Source organism: Annulohypoxylon maeteangense (genome assembly GCF_022496945.1).
Source record: "Annulohypoxylon maeteangense strain CBS 123835 unplaced genomic scaffold GGS22scaffold_12, whole genome shotgun sequence".
NCBI classification, from domain to species: Eukaryota; Fungi; Ascomycota; class Sordariomycetes; order Xylariales; family Hypoxylaceae; genus Annulohypoxylon; species Annulohypoxylon maeteangense.
Window position 1 is genome coordinate 489,728 of NW_025953259.1, and position 20,307 is coordinate 510,034.

At 47.5% G+C, this 20,307-nt stretch overlaps 10 protein-coding genes across 10 annotated transcripts; 7 read left to right on the forward strand and 3 right to left on the reverse strand.

Moving 5' to 3' along the window:
- Positions 1-20: 20 nt before the first annotated feature.
- Positions 21-1,178, forward strand: GGS22DRAFT_167062 (30S ribosomal protein S10, mitochondrial). The gene is made up of 5 exons (XM_047961941.1): positions 21-132; positions 186-244; positions 308-394; positions 448-875; positions 932-1,178. Exons 1-5 carry the CDS (start codon positions 82-84, stop codon positions 1,078-1,080), a joined length of 774 nt encoding a protein of 257 aa, XP_047817297.1. The 5' UTR covers positions 21-81; the 3' UTR covers positions 1,081-1,178.
- Positions 1,179-1,350: 172 nt separating this feature from the next.
- Positions 1,351-3,070, forward strand: GGS22DRAFT_167063 (tryptophanyl-tRNA synthetase). Its single transcript, XM_047961942.1, has 4 exons — positions 1,351-1,376; positions 1,443-2,055; positions 2,171-2,405; positions 2,483-3,070. Exons 2-4 carry the CDS (start codon positions 1,543-1,545, stop codon positions 2,965-2,967), a joined length of 1,233 nt encoding a protein of 410 aa, XP_047817298.1. The 5' UTR covers positions 1,351-1,376; positions 1,443-1,542; the 3' UTR covers positions 2,968-3,070.
- A 265-nt stretch (positions 3,071-3,335) lies between these two features.
- GGS22DRAFT_180569 (ARM repeat-containing protein) lies at positions 3,336-6,817 on the reverse strand (the record flags this gene model as incomplete). Its single annotated transcript, XM_047963781.1, has 7 exons — positions 3,336-3,620; positions 3,678-3,859; positions 3,937-4,228; positions 4,301-4,519; positions 4,586-6,329; positions 6,385-6,566; positions 6,752-6,817. The coding sequence occupies 7 exons, from the start codon at positions 6,815-6,817 to the stop codon at positions 3,336-3,338; spliced, it is 2,970 nt and encodes a 989-aa protein (XP_047817299.1).
- Positions 6,818-7,536: 719 nt separating this feature from the next.
- On the forward strand, positions 7,537-10,123 carry GGS22DRAFT_167066 (aminopeptidase-like protein). Its single transcript, XM_047961943.1, has 4 exons — positions 7,537-8,063; positions 8,136-9,225; positions 9,281-9,542; positions 9,599-10,123. The coding sequence occupies exons 1-4, from the start codon at positions 7,817-7,819 to the stop codon at positions 10,022-10,024; spliced, it is 2,025 nt and encodes a 674-aa protein (XP_047817300.1). The 5' UTR covers positions 7,537-7,816; the 3' UTR covers positions 10,025-10,123.
- Positions 9,993-10,744, reverse strand: GGS22DRAFT_31158 (uncharacterized protein). The gene is made up of 3 exons (XM_047966780.1): positions 10,429-10,744; positions 10,292-10,371; positions 9,993-10,235 (listed from the first exon to the last, which is right to left on the reverse strand). Exons 1-3 carry the CDS (start codon positions 10,643-10,645, stop codon positions 10,083-10,085), a joined length of 450 nt encoding a protein of 149 aa, XP_047817301.1. The 5' UTR covers positions 10,646-10,744; the 3' UTR covers positions 9,993-10,082.
- A 552-nt stretch (positions 10,745-11,296) lies between these two features.
- GGS22DRAFT_195198 (histone-fold-containing protein) lies at positions 11,297-12,193 on the reverse strand (the record flags this gene model as incomplete). The annotated part of the gene is made up of 3 exons (XM_047965629.1): positions 11,752-12,193; positions 11,574-11,698; positions 11,297-11,512 (listed from the first exon to the last, which is right to left on the reverse strand). Exons 1-3 carry the CDS (start codon positions 11,846-11,848, stop codon positions 11,297-11,299), a joined length of 438 nt encoding a protein of 145 aa, XP_047817302.1. The 5' UTR covers positions 11,849-12,193.
- Positions 12,194-12,606: 413 nt separating this feature from the next.
- Positions 12,607-13,902, forward strand: GGS22DRAFT_167070 (derlin-2). The gene is made up of 2 exons (XM_047961945.1): positions 12,607-12,965; positions 13,032-13,902. Exons 1-2 carry the CDS (start codon positions 12,783-12,785, stop codon positions 13,593-13,595), a joined length of 747 nt encoding a protein of 248 aa, XP_047817303.1. The 5' UTR covers positions 12,607-12,782; the 3' UTR covers positions 13,596-13,902.
- A 491-nt stretch (positions 13,903-14,393) lies between these two features.
- On the forward strand, positions 14,394-15,596 carry GGS22DRAFT_31178 (Acireductone dioxygenase). The gene is made up of 3 exons (XM_047966781.1): positions 14,394-14,636; positions 14,764-15,135; positions 15,201-15,596. The coding sequence occupies exons 1-3, from the start codon at positions 14,607-14,609 to the stop codon at positions 15,315-15,317; spliced, it is 519 nt and encodes a 172-aa protein (XP_047817304.1). The 5' UTR covers positions 14,394-14,606; the 3' UTR covers positions 15,318-15,596.
- GGS22DRAFT_31179 (NAD(P)-binding protein) lies at positions 15,597-17,208 on the forward strand. The gene is made up of 2 exons (XM_047966782.1): positions 15,597-16,016; positions 16,144-17,208. The coding sequence occupies exons 1-2, from the start codon at positions 15,876-15,878 to the stop codon at positions 17,092-17,094; spliced, it is 1,092 nt and encodes a 363-aa protein (XP_047817305.1). The 5' UTR covers positions 15,597-15,875; the 3' UTR covers positions 17,095-17,208.
- Positions 17,209-17,728: 520 nt separating this feature from the next.
- On the forward strand, positions 17,729-19,636 carry GGS22DRAFT_31205 (UDP-galactose transporter). Its single transcript, XM_047966784.1, has 4 exons — positions 17,729-18,440; positions 18,501-18,591; positions 18,650-19,018; positions 19,075-19,636. The coding sequence occupies exons 1-4, from the start codon at positions 18,168-18,170 to the stop codon at positions 19,512-19,514; spliced, it is 1,173 nt and encodes a 390-aa protein (XP_047817306.1). The 5' UTR covers positions 17,729-18,167; the 3' UTR covers positions 19,515-19,636.
- The last annotated feature ends 671 nt before the right edge of the window (positions 19,637-20,307 follow it).

Genomic DNA, 20,307 nt, shown 5'->3' on the forward strand with positions numbered 1-20,307 from the left:
GGATCCACTTTCGTTAATCGCTAATATTCAAGATCGCGATTCTATTTTCTAGGTGGAGGGGAAAAGAGTAATCGTCACATCATGTCGCGATTAATAGCGCGACCATTACGGCAGGCGCTGCCTAGGCCTTTGGTATGTTCTATTTTCCGAAGGGGTGATGAATTATTTCGCTTACATCTTAAAAGGTCCAACAACCGCGAAATGCCTTAATGCCATTCGTAGGCATTCGGTCATTAGCATCTGTGTATGCCTTCACTCTCAATCCGATCGCTTTGCGCCACTCAGAAGATATCTAATATGTCTTTAGAAACGAGCCCGAACAAACTCCCGAGTCCTCTGAATCATCCGAAACCTCTGGATCTTCCGAATCCCAATCCGGGCCTCCTCAATATGTGTACGGGTATAGACTCAGCACCTATAATATGCGGTTACTTACACGAGTCATAGGAACGAACTCACAGACCCTCGCGAAGCGAATATGGTCCGACTTCCTAGGGCTGTTCAAGCCATCTACCTCCAACCTCTACGAAGAGAAGCCGAGTTCGGCGTACCTTCGTGTGATCTACAATTGCGATCCTTCAGCATTCCCAATCTCGAGTTCTTCTGCGACTTTGCGCTACGAGCCGCATACTACCTGAACCTTCCCGCATTTGGGCCAGTACCTCTACCCAAGATCATAGAGCGATGGACGGTTCCGAGGAGTCATTTCATCTTCAAGAAGTCGCAGGAGAACTTCGAGAGAATCACGAGAAGGAGGTTAATTCAGATCAGAGACGGACACCCGGAGACGGTACAGATCTGGCTGGCATATCTACAAAAGCATGCGTACTACGGAATTGGTATGAAGGCAAATGTCTGGGAGTTTACAGGTCTTGGTAAGTTCGAGCTGTCCGAATTCGTAGGATCATTGATAGCTAACATAGATACGCAGACCCCGGTAAGCATATGGATGCTCAGGCTCAGTCTTTGCAAGAGATCGTAAACCAGAAGATGGAGCATTTTGGAAGAGACAAGACGCCTGGTACGGTAGAAAAGGTCAAGGAACTATTGGCAAGCGAGAGATTCAAGCACACGAGCTAGATGTTGTTTCTCTCCACCTGTATATTGTAACATACAATTGATTATATTGAGTCTATAATTGTCTCAACATGGTTATGAAGACTATTACATACCTCCTTAATTACTTAGTAGCATGTTCCAATAGAGTTGTAGAGAAGGGTCAAAAGGAGGCTTCTGATTGGTCAGAACTTCAATTCGTTCCATCCGCCAATATTTTCAATTATCGGACTTAGCGTCAAGTAATGAAATAGACTTCAAGACAACACAATTCTTACAACTCCTTCTATAAAAACTTATAAGACGAGTTAACTAGAGCTGTAAGAACCGAAATCACCCTTAGATTCGTAAAAATGAGGTTCTTACTAATTAGTCATGTGAAGTAGACTTCTACCGTCTAGAAAGAAAAAAGGAAGCAACTCCAGCTCTCTGAAAATTACTCCATCATAATTTCCGGGAGGCGTAAGAGGCTTGAGATTTGAGTAAATGCGCTCAACAATTTGCGCCCGCTGCAGGCCCTTGATTGGCCAAGCCAGAAGACAAATTCTGCGCCCAATTTCACAGCAGCAGAAGCGCTGTGAATCTACTAGTAGCACCAGTGATGCTACTACCAACGATCAACCGAAGACAACGGAGAAAAAAAAGAAGAGAAATGTTGTCTTTTCGGGGATCCAGCCTACTGGTATACCACATCTAGGAAACTACCTAGGGGCACTACGGCAATGGAAAAAATTACAAGATGATGTAGAAGCGTCTGGGTCGGGGGATAAGCTGCTCTTCTCAGTCGTGGATCTCCACGCGATCACCGTACCACAAGAAGCTTCTATCCTCCGCCTACGCCGCCGCGAGATGATGGCCGCGCTGTTAGCCATCGGCCTTGATCCGGAGAAGGGGTCGACTATTTTCTTCCAGAGCTCCGTGCCCCAACACACCGAACTCATGTGGATTCTCAGCTGCACGGCTTCGATGGGGTACTTGGGCCGGATGACGCAGTGGAAGGTATATTTCCTTTATATTACTCCTTTTCTTCAATATGATATCACAAACGAGAGGGAAATTCATGAATTCACTACCAATGAGCAATAATCAATACAACCCTAACACAACCACGCAGAGCAAACTCGCAGTCCAAAACCACGCAACCGACATCGACGAAATAGCCATGACGAACCTAAAACTCGGCTTATTCTCATACCCCGTGCTACAAGCCGCAGACGTGCTAGTCCACCGAGCAACCCACGTTCCTGTAGGCGAGGACCAGCGACAGCATCTAGAATTCGCACGAGAATGCGCCACGAACTTCAACCACACATTCTCGAACATCCTAGTCCCGCCCGAAACCGTAACCAGTACGTCTCTCCCCTCTCCCCTCCCCCTTGCCCCCCCTAACCATCCCCTAAACCCCCCTCTAACTAACCACCCCCAGCCCCCTCCCCCCGCGTAATGTCCCTAGTCCAACCAACCCAAAAAATGTCCAAATCAACACCGAACCACCGCTCACGGATCCTAATAACCTCCACCTCAAACGAGATCCGGCAACGGATATACGGCGCCGTAACCGACAGCGAAGATGCAATAACCTACGAGCCCACGCGACGTCCCGGCGTCTCCAACCTTTTAGAACTACTATCGCAATGCGGACCCGCTTTAGCAGACGGGACACGGCGATCGCCGGAGGAGTTAGGAAACGAGTTTAACGGACGGATGTGGAAGGATTTGAAGAACGCGGTGGCGGATGCGGTGGTGGCGGAGCTGGAGGGGGTGAGGGAGCGGTATCATGAGTTCCTAAACCGGAAAGGTGGGAAGTGGATCGATGAGATCGAGGCCGAGGGGGCGGAGGCGGCGCGGCGGAGCGCGGAGGCGACGATGAAGTTGGTGAGGTACGCGGTGGGATTGGGGCGGAAGAGTTAAGGTATAGGATGCGACTACGTAACTACTGAGGTAGGTAGTTTGTAATATCACCTGAGCTGTACATAGCTATTTAAAATTAGACGATGAGAGCACATGAACACAGGAATATCACTTTTGTAGTTCCAGCTAAATTGTGCACTACATAATTTTCCCCTGTCCTGTATTTAGATAGCTACATCCTAGCCAGTCTTAAAAGCTATCAAACACCATACGAATTGGGTATCATGATTCACGATGCATACGCAAAGTTAGATCCTCTACACGCCAGCCAGAAGTTGCGAACGACTTGGTTCGTCGAGCGTTGGCCTCGGAGCCTATGGTCACGCATTAGTTACGGTACTTTAGTACCAATAAATAAAATGAAAAACTTACGTGATAACTTTCTTGAGGAATAATTCCTTATCCTCGGCGGATACCTTGTCGCTGGGAAATGCCGGATCTTGTAGGGCTGCCTCTAACCACTGGCGAGCTTGTACGTGTTGCACCACCAGCTTCTTTAATGGGTCGCTAAGTTTATCTAGCTCACTCCTCGCTGCTTTACCTCCTATGTTCTGAATCAACGACTCGGCAAGTTTGGGACCTAGATAAGTTATCGCATTGTTGATAATGTTTTGGGTGTTCTGATCATCCGTTGCAAGTGAGATGAAAGTAGTCTAGTAGATGGTTAGTATTATCTTATCCTCTGATATGTAGCGGAAGACATGACCAACCCAAAAGTCCGCTGCTGCTTGCTTAGGCAACGGTTCATTTCCGTTTAACAGCTTAAAGGCAAACATGAAGAGAAACTCGAGCATGTTCGAAGGTTGAGACATAAGTATCTCCGGGCGCCTAATCATTACCCTCTGGGCAAATTCAAGGCCATACTGCGATAGTTCGGGGTCTTGGTCAGGCTCTGCATTCTATTAGTGACCTATCACAACTGACGAGAGTAGAAAGCAAACAAAGAAATTTACTATTATGACAACTCACCTGAGAGCTGGTGTAACAGACCAAAAACCCAAGGTAATAACTGCCCAAGGACCTCTCCAACGTATTTCTTTTGGTTCCCACTACTCAAGGAGGTCACAAAGATACTGGCCGTGTTCACAACAGTTGCAACACGGTGGTGCCATCTGCTGGTCATGAATTCGGTCACCATCTGCGGAGGAAATACGAATGGCCCTGGCTCTGATTCGGAGAAGCCGGCACGGAGAATACCGCAAATGACATCAACGATTTCACTATTACTCGAGAAAGTCTCCTTAAGCCGAACGAGGAGATTCTATAAGGATGTTAGCAGTTCCTATTTTATTGCAATCCCTAGGACGCAAGTCGGATTCCAGTCAACACTCACCATGATGTCAACTTGTATTTGATTCAAATCCGTGCTAGCAGGTGCCTGGACACCTCCATCGCTAGCCTCTAGATCAACAGGAGCTTCTGTAGGCGATTGCAACCCTTTGGCAACGTTGCTCAAGCAACGAAGAGCTCGGATTGCTAACTGCAGCGAAACCTCCGATGCTGGAACCTCCTCGACAGGGCGCTGTGCTAAGTCATATGCTCTTACCAGGGACTATGTTATGTTAGAAACAAATACACGAATCGATACAGGCCCTTTTGGTACTTCGTATAGACTTACCGGGTTGTCTGGAGATATAACAGATCCCTCAGGACATGCTGAGAGCTGTAAACTGACGTTGACATCCATACCGATCATAGTTAGTAAGCGTTGAAAGGCGCTTGCCTGACGGGCATCCCCAGGCATTGCCTGTATGATAGATGCGATGGCGCCTACGACTCTTTCCTCCGCTAGCGAATCGAGTTCATGATCGCGCAACGTCCCGTATTGTGCTAGAAATGCATCAACCTCGGGCGTTAAGAGAACTCGGCAAGAAGAGCAGAGAGTATAGATCGACTTAGAAGAAGGTACTGCGAGGTACTTATCCCCGACAGCACTGAAAAGGAGATTCAAGGCAGCTGGCAGAAACTCCGAGTGGTTGCCAAAGTAGTCTGAGTAACGCTCGATGAGAGATAGGCATGTCTGTCTTGCACGGACGGGCACCACATTCTGACCCTGACGCAGCAATTCGAATAGGGGCGAACCAAATACTTTGGTTAGTATATCATCACATGAAGTTCCATCCGATACACAATCGGACAAAGCGCCTAAGCAGAAGGCAGCTGCCTCGAGCTCCGCCCAAGCCGATCTTGGCAATGCCTCTAACAAGTGTTCTACAAACATAGAGACTAGTTGTTTGCCTATTATGGTGTAAACGGATTGCATGAAATCCGCGACGTCTTTTCTCGCGTCAGAAAATGCAACCCGTTCCGTGGAATCCCAGGCGTTGTAAATGGCAATAGGCGGGTATTGTATCTTTCGCCAACTCTCTGAGACGGCTTGCATGATCTGCCATACAGGCGGCTTATCCCATTGTAGTTTATGTGTAGATTCAGCTTCATAGAGGGTATCTAGAAGATTTTCGACAAAGGATCCCATGTATTCGAGAGCTGGAACAAATATTCTGTTATCTACACCAGGAAATCCTTTGGCGGTCAATAGACCGGCGAGATTAGTAAGGAAGAGTTGAGCTCTTTCGTTGGACCCGTCCATCATTTCGACTACTTGGGCATTGGCAAAGGCCAACATAAATACCCCAAACTGAGCCTCATCATCATCCGCATCATCATTCTCGACTAGGAGGCGATATTTATTTCGACCCCATTCGCTCTCGAAGACGGAATACAGGGATTCGATATGGTCTGAAAGTAGAAATGGGTGCCAATCTTCCAAGATGAATGTAAGAAGGTCAACCGCAACTTCGTATAATTCCTCATGGGGAAGACAGTTGATGACAGGGTGAATTAGTGTCCGGAGCTGCTGGACTAATGTCTGGTTCGGAAGGCGTTGGCCATACTGAAGCCATGCTAGCAAACAACCTATCGAATCTTCAGGGTGAGTATTTTGCTCACTAACGGGCTTGATACCATGAACCAGAAATGTTGCGACATCGCCAGCATTGTCCAATAGTCGTTGATGAAGAGGAAGATACTTGGTAGACTTGGTGTCAATTTTCTCTGCCTCGTTGGCCAGAAATCGGGCGAACCAAGTAATGGCATAGAAATTCTTAGTTTCTAGGGACTGAACCACACCGTCAAAGGGAGATGTGTTGTCAATGCCGTCTACCGGTACACTTGTGCGTTTGTCTAAGCTGTATGAGAGATGGCGTATGCATCTAGACCACGTATGTGAGTAGTGGACGAAATACGTGACTAGAGTGCTACAGATCTTCTTCACGACAAAGCCAGCTGTCCCATCTCTTAAAGAAGTGATAAGAAAGGAGATAAGCTTGTTCAACACTGAGACTGCATCCTCGTCGGACAAACTAGAGTCAAGTAAGCTAACTACGTAATTTCTCAGTCAGTTTGATTCACAAATACCTTTCAGTGTTTAGTTTCACCGTGAAGGTCAAGGCACCAAAAAACTTGACATTGTCATTCGGTCGGCTAAGTAAGCCATCTGCAAGCTGCCATCCTCCAGGAGATTTCTGAAGGTTCTGAAGAATTTCTTGGATACGGGAAATGGTATGAGGGGGGTTTGGTTTGTACAACTCGTGGACTAACTGATGAAACGTCAGCGTTATAGTTCTAGAACATTTATTGAAAATAACATTTGGAGATGGATTATATGCATGTTCCAACAATTACACCCGTTTAGCATAGATTCGCTAAGATTTATGGATAATATGATGGATCATTTCTGTTTAGGAGGACTAATAATGATGAGTCCCATGATAGTTCAACTTACATTCTCAGCCTCAGGCAAAGTAATAGTGGGAATAGATATTTCCTCCATGGCGGCGTTTGTTTCCATGGCCATGGGGTATCTCATCCATATCGAGAATTTAGTAGTCTGGGTATAAGTTTGAAAGGTGGGATTTAAGTGTATGCGATTCGTTGATGCATGAATGATATTGATCAGACGGTAACCTTTGAAGTGTTTATTAAGGTTGTAAGTGTTAGAGTCTAGTGTGTCGGTCAAAAGAAAGGTGGTAGATCGGATGAGGCTAGATCAAAGTGGTCAAGTTTCCGGGTTGTGAGTACCTCAAGTTTAACCTCAAACTCATTAGGCAAGTACGACCCGTATAAGCAATCAGTGATACCGCAAAAGTGAATGTACTATAAATGTGTGTACTCGGAGCAACGACTTCGAATGATTGGAATTCGCTACCGGGTGTGCTCCAAACGTCATTCCCGAAACTTACAGCTTTCAATGCCCAATTTTGATGGTGGGGTGGAGCGTTGCCGTCTCGAAGAAAGCGCTGTGCGTACTAGGTACCGTCGCGTGAGCAATGTCCAAGTACATATCCATATGTTTCGAAACATAAATACGCTATAGCTATCAGAATATTCTCCGAACCCCACCAAAACTTGCTGCGCACAGTTGCAAAATTGTTTAATTGAAAAGTACCACCCAAAGACACGGTACTTTGGAAATACACCTCATCCACCCCACCAAGGTTCCTCAAATGCCGTTCAACGGCAGCCACAACCAGACTTCATCCCACTCTTTTGTGCTACGTGCGTATTGCTCCGGTTCAATCTTTAATCTTGACAACTTTTTAAGTTCGACAACGCTCTTAAGGATTCATGCACACGCATCGATGATTACTTAGTCACAATCCAGCTTGGTTCCAATGGATATATCTCCCTAATATCGATTAGGGATTTTTGGGCCTCGTCTGGGCTATTCACGCCTAAGCTTGTAAATTTCATCAGCTTCCGGCTTCCCTGACTTGGTTAGGATTAGATCGCAACGGTTAGCCTACGCGCTGATCATTCAACTTCACCTATATTGTCACGACTATTAGTGATGAGATATCCCTCACCCCTATCCACACTATCTACGACTCCGAGGATTGCTTTCTCATCTGTCTCTGTCTCTGTCATACCCAAATTTAGACCTCGACTGTGGAACGTCAGGACTTCACCAACACTACTACGTCCTATTTTCCGATTTAAGAGCACTGTGGTAGCTATCAAGATGGAGAAGGTCGACACTACTGCTCGCCTTTCCAAGCTTCGCGAGCTTATGAAAGAGCACGAGGTTGATGTTTATAGTAGGCTAGCCTATGTATTCTAGACTATCGCGAATCAAGTTTCGGCAACTGACACATGTATCTACTATATAGTTATTCCATCCGAAGATAGTCATGCTTCTGAGTATATTGCACCAGCCGACGCTCGTCGCGCTTTCATCTCAGGCTTCACTGGTTCAGCTGGCTGTGCTGTCGTCACTCATGAATCGGCTGCCTTAGCTACGGATGGCCGTTACTTCAACCAAGCTTCCCAGCAGCTTGACAACAACTGGACCCTCTTGAAACAAGGTCTCTTAGATGTTCCCACCTGGCAGGAGTGGTCTGCAGACAAGGCCGCTGGCGGTAAAGTCGTGGCTGTGGATCCGACTTTGTTAACGAGTGGTGCTGCCAAGAAGTTCTCAGAGAAGATTAAAAAGAGTGGGGGCAAGGAGCTGGCACCAGTTGAAAGAAACTTGGTCGACATTGTTTGGGGGGAGGATAGACCGCCTCAGCCGGAAGAGCCTATAATAGTACTCGACGAGAAGTTTGCCGGAAAGGATGCGAGCTTCAAGCTTGGAGAGCTTCGTACGGAGCTTAAAAAGAAGAAGTCTCTCGGGTTTGTGGTTTCGATGCTCGATGAGATCGCCTGGCTCTTCAACCTTAGAGGAAACGATATCCCTTACAACCCGGTCTTCTTCTCGTACGCCATTGTTACTGCCGATGACGCTACCTTATATGTCGATTCTTCTAAGCTAAGCGCTGAGTGCCAATCCTACCTTGCAGAAAACGGTGTCTCTGTTAAGCCATACAAGGACATATTCAACGATGCTTCAGCCCTTCGCGAATCGGCAGAGGCTAAGAAGAATGACGAAGGCAACGAGGGCAAGAAATTCTTGATCTCAAATAAGGCTTCGTGGGCTCTGAAACGAGCGCTCGGTGGAGATGGCATGGTTGAGGAGATCCGAAGTCCTATCGGTGACGCCAAGGCTGTGAAGAATGAGACCGAGCTAGAAGGGATGAGGCAATGCCACATCAGAGATGGCGCTGCTTTAATCGAGTTTTTCGCATGGCTTGAAGATCAGTTAATAGTGCAGAAGGCAACGATTGACGAAGTTGAAGCTGCGGATAAACTCGAAGCTCTGCGTGCGAAACAGAAGGACTTTGTTGGCCTTTCCTTTCCCGCGATCTCGTCTACGGGGCCAAAGTAAGTCTATCAAACCCTCTAACACTGTCAGTTAACGTACTAACCTCATCACTAGCGCTGCTGTTATTCACTACAAGCCTGAACGTGGAAGTTGCTCGGTTGTCGACCCTAAGGCAGTCTACCTATGTGATTCCGGAGCCCAGTACCTAGACGGCACTACAGACACGACAAGGACACTGCACTTTGGCGAGCCTACCGCTGCCGAGATCGAAGCCTACACGCTTGTACTGAAGGGTAACATCGCCTTAGATAGAGCCGTATTCCCGAAAGGAACAACGGGTTTTGCGCTTGATGGTCTTGCTCGCCAGTATTTATGGGTATGTCCAATTCTAAAAATTGATAATTCGCGGTTTTGCTTATCTGGTACTTCTAGCAAAATGGGCTCGATTACCGTCATGGCACCGGTCATGGAGTCGGTTCGTACTTGAATGTGCATGAAGGACCGATCGGTATTGGTACCAGGGTACAGTACTCGGAAGTTTCCCTATCTCCTGGAAATGTTATCTCCGATGAACCCGGCTATTACGAAGACGGCTCCTTCGGCATCCGCATCGAGAATATCGTCATGGTTAAGGAGATCAACACCAAGTACCAGTTTGGTGACAAGCCATACCTCGGTTTTGAGCACGTCACGATGGTGCCGTACTGTCGTAAGCTCATCGATTCTACCCTCCTGACGGACGCAGAGAAGGGTTGGTTGAACGACTACAATGTAGATATATGGAATAAGACGAAGGGCTATTTTGAGGACGATAAGGTAACAACGGCATGGCTTAAGAGGGAAACGCAGACCTTCTAGACGGAAAACTTGTGCAGTTCATTTTGATGATGCATTGCGTTAGTTGTTACCTATAGTATTAGAATTGCATGAAAGCAGACATTGCAAAGAACAGCCCAAATGACAACTTAAACGCAGGGTCCCTCTCCAAGGCAGCCAATACCCGTGAATTTCCCAGTCGTTGTTTCAATTTCAGCTGCTGTACAAGATCGAGGCCATATCTCGAAGCCACCTAACGCGTATTAGAACCGAAGACGTCCCGGAGGATATTTTTGATTAGGTGCATACCTGAGCAATGACTACAGAAATCCCCAGAAGCAAGACCAACGTACGCGAGAATATGCTAATGAGAACTCCAGAAACGAACCCTAAAATTTCGTTAGTTCTAGTCACAATTTCAATTGTATATACAAACGACAACATACCTGTAATACTACCGCCGGAAAGCTGTTTTAAAAGTTCGGGATCTAATCTCTCCTTGACCGGAGGGAGGCTATTAATCGGTCGCGGCGTCTCTCTCGCGTCCAGCCGGAGCTTAGATTGTTTAAACGTTGTCAAGCTCGTGCCGAGGGATAGCCCGACAATACTGGCCCCGAGAGCATGCCTCGGCAAACGGGTTCTTAATAGCAATCTTGTAGACATCTTGTAAAGATTGGGGTTATCGTATGGATGATTGGGTGATCAATTGAATTTCTCCGGTTTCTAAATTACGAATATGTGGAAGGAATTCTGAAGGCGAATTTTCAATTTGCTTAATAAAAAGGAAGCCTTCGGAGCGCCTCCTTAGCCATTGACGTCACTAATCACAGCTGTACTGCAGGAAGCCGCTAAATAGCTGCGAATAGAACATTTAGGATCCCTGAACCAACCCCCATATGCCCCAAAATTCACGGAGTTTCGGAGTAATTAATATCAGTATGCACGATCTGTTTGCACCTCAGCCTCACGCTTCTTTACTTTTGTACTTGACAAGTTTTGATTATTATTTCTTTTTAATCTGATGCGTTCTAATTCGACGCAGTTTTTGGCATAGTATCATGGTATCAAACCTGAACTCAGGACTTGACTATGCCTCCTTAATCGATTCATCCAACTCCTGAACGCCGGCTCACCTTTTCCTAGCCAGCCCAGCTAAACGCCTTTCAATGGTATCTCGGTTTCCTCGTCGTTCATCTTATCTTATACAGACTTTCGACCATAGCATAGATGGTGAAAGTGGGATTCTACCGGACCCGAATGCATTAAAACTTCGTATGCGAAAAATAGTAATATGGTATAGTCGTTCTTATACGCTCAGCCTAGACCACCCCATACACCGCGTATTCGTCTGGCGAGCTGAATGTCTTTCTGCATGATTGTGACTCGCTTTGCGTGTATTGCGCATAGATTTGTGTCTTCGAAGAGGTGGACGAGAAAAGCCTCGGCAGATTCTTGAAGCGCCAGGAGAGCTTGCGACTGCCATCGCATCCCTTCATCTGCCGGGCGCATTGTTAAAGCTATTTCGCGAACCTATTACTTCCAATTAGCATCTCTTATCCATGAAATTTCCCAGATAGGTGAAGCGACATACTAGTCGAGCGAATGGTAACTTGCGCAGGAGTAGATCTGTGTTGTTTTGCAATCTTCGAATCTCTCTCAGCGCAACAGTTCCTGGCCTGTATCTTCTCTTGCGAGGATAGGGAATTGGATCGCCAGCTGGAAATACGTCAGTATTGTTACTTAGAAGAAGCAATGGTTCATAAACATACGTCTTACTGCACCCTTTCCGCCTCCGCCTCCACCTCCACCTCCGCGCCCGCCTCCACGCCCGCCACGGCCTCCTCGTGCACCACCACGACCCGTCATTATAATGCGAAAAGTAAGGTTTGTAAAATTAGGTAAATGTGAAGAAGCTGCGAAAAGCTCCGACTCATCAAGCGACAGTTACGCAACTGGGTGTAATATAGGGGAGGTGATATGTCTCGAGTATGGATCTGGTGGAGTCGAGTTATGTCGAAGTATAATTGTAGACAATTGAAGGTTTCTTGTGAAAGAGAAGGTAAATGTTGGGTGTCATTGAATGGAGAACAATGTTAAAAGAGCGCATTCCCATGAAAGAAGGAAGGAAGAAAGAACCGCACCCGGCCAACGACTCAAAATAATGAGAATGTGAAAACTAGCGAAAAAACAAAGTGGCTGGGAAACTTTCCCATGGGCCATTTCCCGTTCAATTAGCTCCAAGTCCTGTCAATTGGCGGAACGCGACTGAAGCACGACCTTTCGAGACGCGCCCCAGCCATTTCAATTAAAATCCCTGTAACGCGCTAGCACGTACCATATCTTGACCTGACTTGACTCCTTTGACTAACCTTAAATGGTAATTGCATATAAGCCACATCTGTAGCTTGTGGCTAACTGGTTACGCGCGGCGCAGATGATGATCACGTCATCATCTACGAGGATTGAATATTAATTCATTTATCCACGAATACTGATTTAAGCAAACGATAAATCACTCGCCTCCACCAATCAAATTTAACCATTCCGATAAGGCCAGATTAGCACTGAAGGCGCGGGTGTCAGTGGGCTGAGGAGCTGATCCCGCCATCGCCGTCCACTTTCTACATACAACATCTCTTCAGCCTTCTGTTTCTCCCTACAGATCCGTACATTGTGTTTACCATCCTACGTATTTGATTTTAAATACAAGACACGCATAATCATCATCACGATTAAGAAGTAACACAATTAATTGTTCCATCATTATATCTGCGACAATCGATTTCCGCTCACAATCAACATGGACCAAATGATGCCGGGCGACGGCGGCCGCAACCCGCTGGAGGCGTGGTTCTGGGAGATGCCGATATGCACACGATGGTGGACGACGGCGACGGTAGTGACAAGTGCACTAGTTCAATGCCAAATGGTCACCCCGTTCCAGCTATTCTACAGCGTGCGCACTGTATTTCAGAAGGGAGAGGTAAGAATCCAATCCTAATATTCCAACGTGAAACCGAGATGGACGGCTGACTGACTTTTGTTATAGTATTGGCGTTTATTATCCACATTTCTATACTTCGGCCCATTCTCCCTCGATCTCCTATTCCACGTCTACTTCCTCCAAAGATATGCCCGTCTCCTCGAAGAGTCGTCAGGACGATCGCCAGCCCACTTCTCATGGCTCCTGATGTACTCGATGGCCTTCCTCATCGTCCTCTCGCCGATGGTATCCATGCCCTTCCTCGGACACCCTCTATCGTCAACACTGGTCTACATCTGGTCGCGACGGAACCCCAACACTCGCTTGAGTTTCCTAGGCTTGGCTGAGTTCACAGCACCTTACCTCCCCTGGGTGTTGATGACCTTCAGCCTCGTTATGCACGGGACTGTCCCCAAGGATGAGATCATGGGTGTTGTTATCGGCCACATCTGGTACTTCTTCACGGACGTATATCCCCCGATGCACAACGGCTCGAGGCCTCTGGACCCGCCGATGTGGTGGCGCCGCCTATTCGAGCGCAGGCAGCAGAGGGACGATACGGCTAATGCGATCCATAACGAGTTCGCGGTAGCGGGAGGCCCGGAGCTTGCCGCGGCAGAAATGCGATAAAAGCAGAAGGTGACAAGCAGGCTTGGCGATGGTGCTTATGACTATCATGCCCTCATTTGCGGCGTTTGGGAGCAGACTTTTACGACAACCTATTACGGTGGCACTTCATAGGGAACATTACGACGGCGTTTATGGTTGAGATGCGGCAGGCGAAGCTGACGACCTTTTGTACATACACCTCGGAAGGCCTCTCGCAGCTCATCATTGAGCATCCACGGGAATGCAGAAAATGTGTTCCAGCCTTCTCAACATCATACAGAGGCAGGCTTTAGGTTAGACTTTGCGAAGTACTTGCTAGAATACACACGTCTATCATTATTTGAAGATTGATATATGTGCCTAACCATTTGTACCACAATGTCTGTTACACTGCCTAGTATTCTAACTTTCACGAGAGGGATGTCTGATATTTATGTAGACGACGTCGCCCCCAAGTCTATTGTCGATCCCCAGTCACACCACATACACTTAACCACCCAGTTGGTAGTGAAGGCTTCATACAGTGGATCCTACTAAAGTCTCACAGATATATGATGTTAACCTCACCGCATCGCCCACATATTACAACCTCCATAAAATATTGATACATGATTGTATCAACGTTACAACGGGTCGATGGACTAGGAAGCATTCTGCGATGGCCGTCGACGTTCCAAATGCATGTAAGGGAGTGGATTAGCTTATCCCACCAGTTAGTCGATAGCCTTTTGTAAACGGCGTGACGTGCGCCGAAGAGAAAGAGCTAGCAACGTGGATACCCCGCCAAAGACCCCAAGAAAAAATAAAGCCGGGCGGCCGACGTCACACCCTTGAGCTGCTGGCGCCATCGCAATCAACCAATTATCAAGCGCAAACCTTGCACTCACTCGGAAGGCGAGACTCAGAAAAATATTTATATAATAAGCTTCCCTCCCAAGACTTTTTTCATTCCCGTCTTTTAAGTTAATATCCGTACATCTTTGTAATCTACCACTTTTTAAGTTGACTTGCGCAATACAATACAAATTCAAGATGAGGGCCTACTGGTATGATAACACTCCTGTAAGTGCCCAAACTAGGGAAAAGTGCCCCTCATTACACCATCGCGAGCGATAATCGCGAAAGCGCCCGCCCTCTCTTATGCGCAGCCTCGCTTTTTATTCCGGAGATGGCACTAACAGCACGACAGGGCGACCAACGCCTACCCCACGACTCGGGCAAGGACGTCAACGCGGCGGCGCTGCAGGAGTTAGGCGTGCTGTACTTCAAGTACCCGGAGGTGTCGGCGGTGGACGAGCTAGCGCGCAACCGCGGGTACAAGAACCGCGACGAGATCACAGTGTCGCCCGAGAAGATGGGCGCCGTCTACGAAGAGAAAGTCAAGTCTTTCTTCCACGAGCACCTTCACGAGGACGAGGAGATCCGTTATATTCGCGACGGCCAGGGCTACTTCGACGTCCGCAGCAAGGGCGACGAGTGGGTCCGCATTCAGCTCGAGAAGGACGACTTGATTATCCTGCCGCCCGGTATTTACCATCGCTTTACTACGGATGAGAGCAACGTATGTATTTCTACTACTTATCTTATGGTGAAGGGAAGATGGGCTGAACTAACGCGTGGCTGCAGTATATCCAGGCGATGCGTCTCTTTAAAGATGAGCCTAAGTGGACGCCACTGAACAGAACCGGGGAGCTGGACGAAAATCAGTTCCGCAAGGAGTACGTTACGCATTACCTGGCCTAAAGTGGCCGGGATGAATGGGTTAAATAAAGGGGGTTAGGATACGGGTCAAAAAATATTTCCTCTGGGGGTGATCTAGCGAATGTTGGCGGTAGCAATACTTTAGCTTTGATGTGACGGTCCTTTTGTTCTTAGAAGTCTCTTAATGATATTACGAAGGAAAGATAAAAATTTTACATATTTTACTTGTGTAACTTCGCGGTTTTGTTATTTAATATCACGGCGATCTGAAGCAAATTCATACAAACAAAGTCCTCACATCTTTATATTCCCTTACCTTCCTAGTATGGATATCGGACTAGAGCCATACTCTCGGTAGTCCATAGGTAACTTTTGGTCATCCAGACTAATCCATAGTTCCATTTTGCGGGGATTATTATTAATTCGTATACCTAACTCCGCTTACAACCCCATTCTATTCTCCCTCAACTGCCGAATCAATTGCTAGAGGTTTGCTGAATGATGCCTTTCACAGAGAAAACCCAGGAAGTAAAAACAGAGTCTACGAAATGACGAGCTGTTGTTTAAGTGGCAATTACGGTCACAATAATAATCGAGATCATGGATTCTAGAGCGATGTCCGAAGTCGCCCACCCGTCGCCGGCGGGAAGCACAGCCAGCTTGCTTAGGGGGAAATTGCTGTTACCCGCGAGCTGCGAGCCTCCAATGCCGAACGCGCCTAGGAAACAGCTCGTATGGATCGTGAGTATTTTCTTCCTTTTTAAATATTACAAAGAGCCATCCTTTGCGTTGTATATCATTATTACTTTCATTTGTGCATTGGGGCGCCTGTCAAGTATATTAATGGCTAAATGAATGAATTGTCAAGGTCTTCGGTGGTACAGGTCACATGGGCCGCTCGCTCGTAAAATGCGCGCTGGCTCGGGGTGATCTTGTCGTGGACGTAGGACGGACATTCGAAACAACGCCGGAGGAGATGGCGAGTCAGCACGACGAAAATTGTCTCGGCCTGCTGTGCGATGTCCGCGCCCGGCAGAGCGTGGCGCAAGTCGTCGAGAGGACACTCGACCACTTCAGCCGTATCGACGTGGTCGTCAACTGCTCCGGCTATGGGGTCATCGGCGCGTGCGAGGACCAGGACGAACACGAAATTCGCAATCAGTTTGAGACAAACTTCATGGGCACTTTACATATTATCCAAGCCACGCTCCCTTACTTCCGCCAGCAGAATGGCGGCCGTTACCTAATCTTCAGCTCCACCAGTGGCGCTCTTGGCGTACCTGGTCTAGGCCCCTACTGCGCTACGAAGTACGCCGTGGAAGGTCTCATCGAAGCCATGCTCTACGAGATAGACTCCTTCAACATCAAGGCCACACTCGTCGAACCGGGCCTAGTCCGCAGAGACGAGCCGGACTCTCAGGAAAACCCACTGCCGACGTGGGGACATTTCCTTATCAAGCCGGCAAGCGAGGCGTACGGACACTCGACCTCGCCGGCGCTGCATGCCAAGCGCATGGTGCAGTGGCTCGGGGATCGGCAGCCGACTAGCGCGGTCAAATGCGCGGAGCTGGTCTGGCAGCTCGCACACTGCTCATACCCGCCCCTGCGGCTTGTGCTCGGTAGCTATGCCATCGAAAGTATCAGGGACCGTCTCAGGTCCGTTACCGAGGAGCTTGAGGACTGGAAGCATCTGAACTACCCCGCGGCTCCCGAGACTGAAGACGCGAATAAGGAAAAGGAGGATAAGGAGAAGGGCGAGAAGGATGATGAGGAGGGGGATTCGACGGCTGAGGGGGTGGATCAGATGGATACTACATGATTTATTGTTCTACCAAACGTACCTAATGTATGAGATATCTGGCAGTCTGGCTTGAATGCTGGATCAGGGATGATTTAAGTCTTCTGTATTATCATAGCGGCATAGCACAGACTCAACGATTTAACTGTTCTATGGCTATGGCTTTGGCTTTGACGATGAATCCGAACTACTGGATCAGATCAGATCATCCAATTTATCTGAAAAGAAAAAAAGCTTTTTGGCGGTTTTCAGGGGATCCCGATCCCGTTGTGAATTTCAGACGAGAAATATATAAGCAATATGCAGATATCAGGAGTTGTATGCATTTCCAAATTCAAGGAAGGATCAATTCGTATATTCTGATTGGCTGCATTTTGAAGTTTCTAATTTTACTTTGCCAAGACCGAACTAAGATTGCATACCGCCCAAGCCAGAAATCTGAACAAATCTCCAGGGCTGCTACTGCCTGGACAGCTGGCTCAAAGAGTCAAGGTTGGTCCCCTGTCCTTTTTATCGCTAAGTTCTGCCTGCCCTGCGCTGCCCTACCCAGCTTGCCTAGCGGTCATAGCCAACTAGCCACACCCATGTTAATCCTACGGCAAATTACCCATGATTAAACTTTTGGAGGTAATAAAAATACATAGACACGCGTCGATGAACATTGAGACTTTTTGACTTTGTAAACTTCTGCAGAGCTTCTTTTCTCCTCTCAAGGTCTCGTGCTCTATTCTATTCAAAAAGTCCTCGATTAATTTATCGATTTCCGGGAAGAGGCAAATCTGATTTCTAGTTTTTTTTACGATTCTTGAAGTCGCTACTGCCAAGTTGTCTCAATCAACGCGTTAGCCGGCTCCACAGCCCCGGGCGCAGCGTCGTAGGTTGCTTTAACGCTTTAACTGTTAACAGATAGCACAATACCACAGTTCAGATAGCACCCATTCTTTTTTTCTTTTTCCCCTGATTTCTGTCAGTCCTCCCAGATCTTCCTTCTTCGAATACGATATCGCCAACAAAACCACCTCCCAACACTCAATCGCAAAAAGGTTTCAAACTCGAGGCGGATAATATCAGCATCCAACATCGCAATCGCAATCATGTCGGACAAGAAGAATGAAGACTACACCATTCGCATGCCCGACTCGGGGATGCGAAGTCCTTATGGAGGAGAGAAGGATCCTTTCATCCCGCCTCGCCCATCGAGAGCCGCATCTCACCATAACCTCTCTGGTCAGATGTCCAAGATCGAGAACAGCCCGTCCACGTCTATTATGGCATACTGCCTTTCTTCCATCAGTATGACGGTCGTGAACAAATACGTCGTTTCCGGTTCCGAATGGAATTTGAACTTCTTCTACCTTGCAGTTCAGGTACTATATCCCAATATCTTGGCGAAATGGACGACCGGTTTTCTAACAATTGTGCGATAGTCAATCGTTTGTATAGTGACGATCGAGGCCTGCAAGCAATTGGGCTTAATCAAGAACCTCGCACCCTTCGATATAAACAAGGGAAAGCGATGTACGTGTCTATTTATCCGGTTGCTTTGATAGCCTTGCATATACTGACACAGCCACAGGGTTCCCCATCTCTCTTCTCCTAGTCGGCATGATCTACACGAGCACGAAGTCGCTACAATTCTTATCGGTTCCTGTGTACACAATCTTCAAGAACTTGACCATCATCGTCATCGCATATGGCGAGGTTCTATGGTTCGGTGGAAGCGTTACACCGTTGGCGCTACTCTCCTTTGGTCTTATGGTTCTTAGCTCCGTCGTCGCAGCTTGGGCAGACACCCGCAGCGCTGCTCAAACCGCCGAGGCTGCCGCCGCCCTCGCTACCTTGAACGCCGGTTATGCCTGGATGGGACTGAACGTTTTCTGCACTGCTTCATACGTTCTTGGTATGCGTAAGGTCATCAAGAACATGAACTTTAAGGACTGGGATAGTAAGTTTTGTTATTATGGACAAAGGTGTTTCCGTAGCATGCTGACAAATTTATAGCCATGTTCTACAACAACTTCCTCACCATTCCTGTCCTAATCATCTGCTCCCTTGTCGCCGAAGACTGGTCTAGCGCAAACCTCAGCAAGAACTTCCCGCCGGAGTCCCGGAATGCCCTTTTCATCGGCATGATTTACTCCGGCATGGCTGCTATCTTTATCTCATACTGCTCTGCGTGGTGCATTCGAGTTACATCTTCTACCACCTACTCTATGGTCGGTGCTCTCAACAAGCTTCCGATTGCCGTCAGTGGTCTTATCTTCTTCTCTGCGCCCGTTACCGTCGGTAGTGTCTCTGCTATCTTCATCGGCTTCGTCAGTGGTATCGTATACGCTTGGGCGAAGGTGCGCCAGTCGCAGGTGGCCAAGAACTCGCTGCCAACTACGCAGCCTACTATGAGCGCAAGCTCTCAGAGCAACCGCGATGCCGCCAACTCGTAAACAAGGAGAATATATCATCCTTATGAGCTATGTGGCTGTGCTTCCAGTAGCAAAAGCCGTGGCCAATTTGAGCCAATGCAATTCTAAACGGGCAGCATACACTGCGAGACGGTCAAGCGCCTATGCATCAACGCCCCCTTTTCGGCCTCTAGATACTACTGTATAATATTTACCCATCTTTTTCGAGCAGGTGGTGTGAAATGAAAGGGCAGTTGATTTCAGGTATAGACTTTTTAACTTATAATGAGAAAACGGAGCTTTACGGATATGGGGAAAGTCATTCATCATATTTTGGACGGCGCAAGACAGGAACGAAGACCTCGAGACCTGTTTTGGGGGGTTCGAGGCATCATCATTTCAAGAAATAGCCAGACTCGGGAAGAGGCCATACGCCACACGCGGCCTCGATTCTTGACTATGCGAATGAAGCATGTTGAATCGGTGTTGAAGGGTGAATAGGGCATATCATATATACGGATATGAATATGCGTGAGCTGTCTACCTTAGCAGTCATAATAAAGAAGCTATAAACCCGGTTGGTTATCTGACTGCTTAATCTGAAGTATGTTTCCGTGATAATAGATGAAGCGAACAAGCCACTTAATAACTAGGTACCTACATCCTGCACATTATGCAGAAAGCGTATGCTGTACGATGTGTGGTCGACTTTTGGCCTCCTGACTTGCATTTGCGTGTCTATATGGAGGTACATATATACCTGATAAGCATCTCCTTTTATCGTAGCCAGTGAAGCGAGCACATGCCAACTGGCACATGCCCGATGGTATCCACT

Excerpts from the sequence above, each read along its gene's own strand:
- GGS22DRAFT_167062 (XM_047961941.1), top strand. The coding sequence starts at position 82 with ATGTCGCGATTAATAGCGCGACCATTACGGCAGGCGCTGCCTAGGCCT. Across the intron at positions 245-307 it reads ATTCGGTCATTAGCATCTGT|AAACGAGCCCGAACAAACTC; the intron begins GTATGCCTTCAC and ends ATATGTCTTTAG. Across the intron at positions 395-447 it reads TCCGGGCCTCCTCAATATGT|GAACGAACTCACAGACCCTC; the intron begins GTACGGGTATAG and ends CACGAGTCATAG.
- GGS22DRAFT_167063 (XM_047961942.1), top strand. The coding sequence starts at position 1,543 with ATGCGCTCAACAATTTGCGCCCGCTGCAGGCCCTTGATTGGCCAAGCC. Across the intron at positions 2,056-2,170 it reads GCCGGATGACGCAGTGGAAG|AGCAAACTCGCAGTCCAAAA; the intron begins GTATATTTCCTT and ends ACAACCACGCAG. Across the intron at positions 2,406-2,482 it reads CCCGCCCGAAACCGTAACCA|CCCCCTCCCCCCGCGTAATG; the intron begins GTACGTCTCTCC and ends AACCACCCCCAG.
- GGS22DRAFT_167066 (XM_047961943.1), top strand. The coding sequence starts at position 7,817 with ATGAGATATCCCTCACCCCTATCCACACTATCTACGACTCCGAGGATT. Across the intron at positions 8,064-8,135 it reads GCACGAGGTTGATGTTTATA|TTATTCCATCCGAAGATAGT; the intron begins GTAGGCTAGCCT and ends TCTACTATATAG. Across the intron at positions 9,543-9,598 it reads TTGCTCGCCAGTATTTATGG|CAAAATGGGCTCGATTACCG; the intron begins GTATGTCCAATT and ends TGGTACTTCTAG.
- GGS22DRAFT_31158 (XM_047966780.1), bottom strand. The coding sequence starts at position 10,645 with ATGTCTACAAGATTGCTATTAAGAACCCGTTTGCCGAGGCATGCTCTC. Across the intron at positions 10,372-10,428 it reads TTCCGGCGGTAGTATTACAG|GGTTCGTTTCTGGAGTTCTC; the intron begins GTATGTTGTCGT and ends ACGAAATTTTAG. Across the intron at positions 10,236-10,291 it reads TTTCTGTAGTCATTGCTCAG|GTGGCTTCGAGATATGGCCT; the intron begins GTATGCACCTAA and ends AATACGCGTTAG.
- GGS22DRAFT_167070 (XM_047961945.1), top strand. The coding sequence starts at position 12,783 with ATGGACCAAATGATGCCGGGCGACGGCGGCCGCAACCCGCTGGAGGCG. Across the intron at positions 12,966-13,031 it reads CTGTATTTCAGAAGGGAGAG|TATTGGCGTTTATTATCCAC; the intron begins GTAAGAATCCAA and ends CTTTTGTTATAG.
- GGS22DRAFT_31178 (XM_047966781.1), top strand. The coding sequence starts at position 14,607 with ATGAGGGCCTACTGGTATGATAACACTCCT. Across the intron at positions 14,637-14,763 it reads ACTGGTATGATAACACTCCT|GGCGACCAACGCCTACCCCA; the intron begins GTAAGTGCCCAA and ends ACAGCACGACAG. Across the intron at positions 15,136-15,200 it reads TTACTACGGATGAGAGCAAC|TATATCCAGGCGATGCGTCT; the intron begins GTATGTATTTCT and ends GCGTGGCTGCAG.
- GGS22DRAFT_31179 (XM_047966782.1), top strand. The coding sequence starts at position 15,876 with ATGGATTCTAGAGCGATGTCCGAAGTCGCCCACCCGTCGCCGGCGGGA. Across the intron at positions 16,017-16,143 it reads GGAAACAGCTCGTATGGATC|GTCTTCGGTGGTACAGGTCA; the intron begins GTGAGTATTTTC and ends TGAATTGTCAAG.
- GGS22DRAFT_31205 (XM_047966784.1), top strand. The coding sequence starts at position 18,168 with ATGTCGGACAAGAAGAATGAAGACTACACCATTCGCATGCCCGACTCG. Across the intron at positions 18,441-18,500 it reads TCTTCTACCTTGCAGTTCAG|TCAATCGTTTGTATAGTGAC; the intron begins GTACTATATCCC and ends ATTGTGCGATAG. Across the intron at positions 19,019-19,074 it reads GAACTTTAAGGACTGGGATA|CCATGTTCTACAACAACTTC; the intron begins GTAAGTTTTGTT and ends ACAAATTTATAG.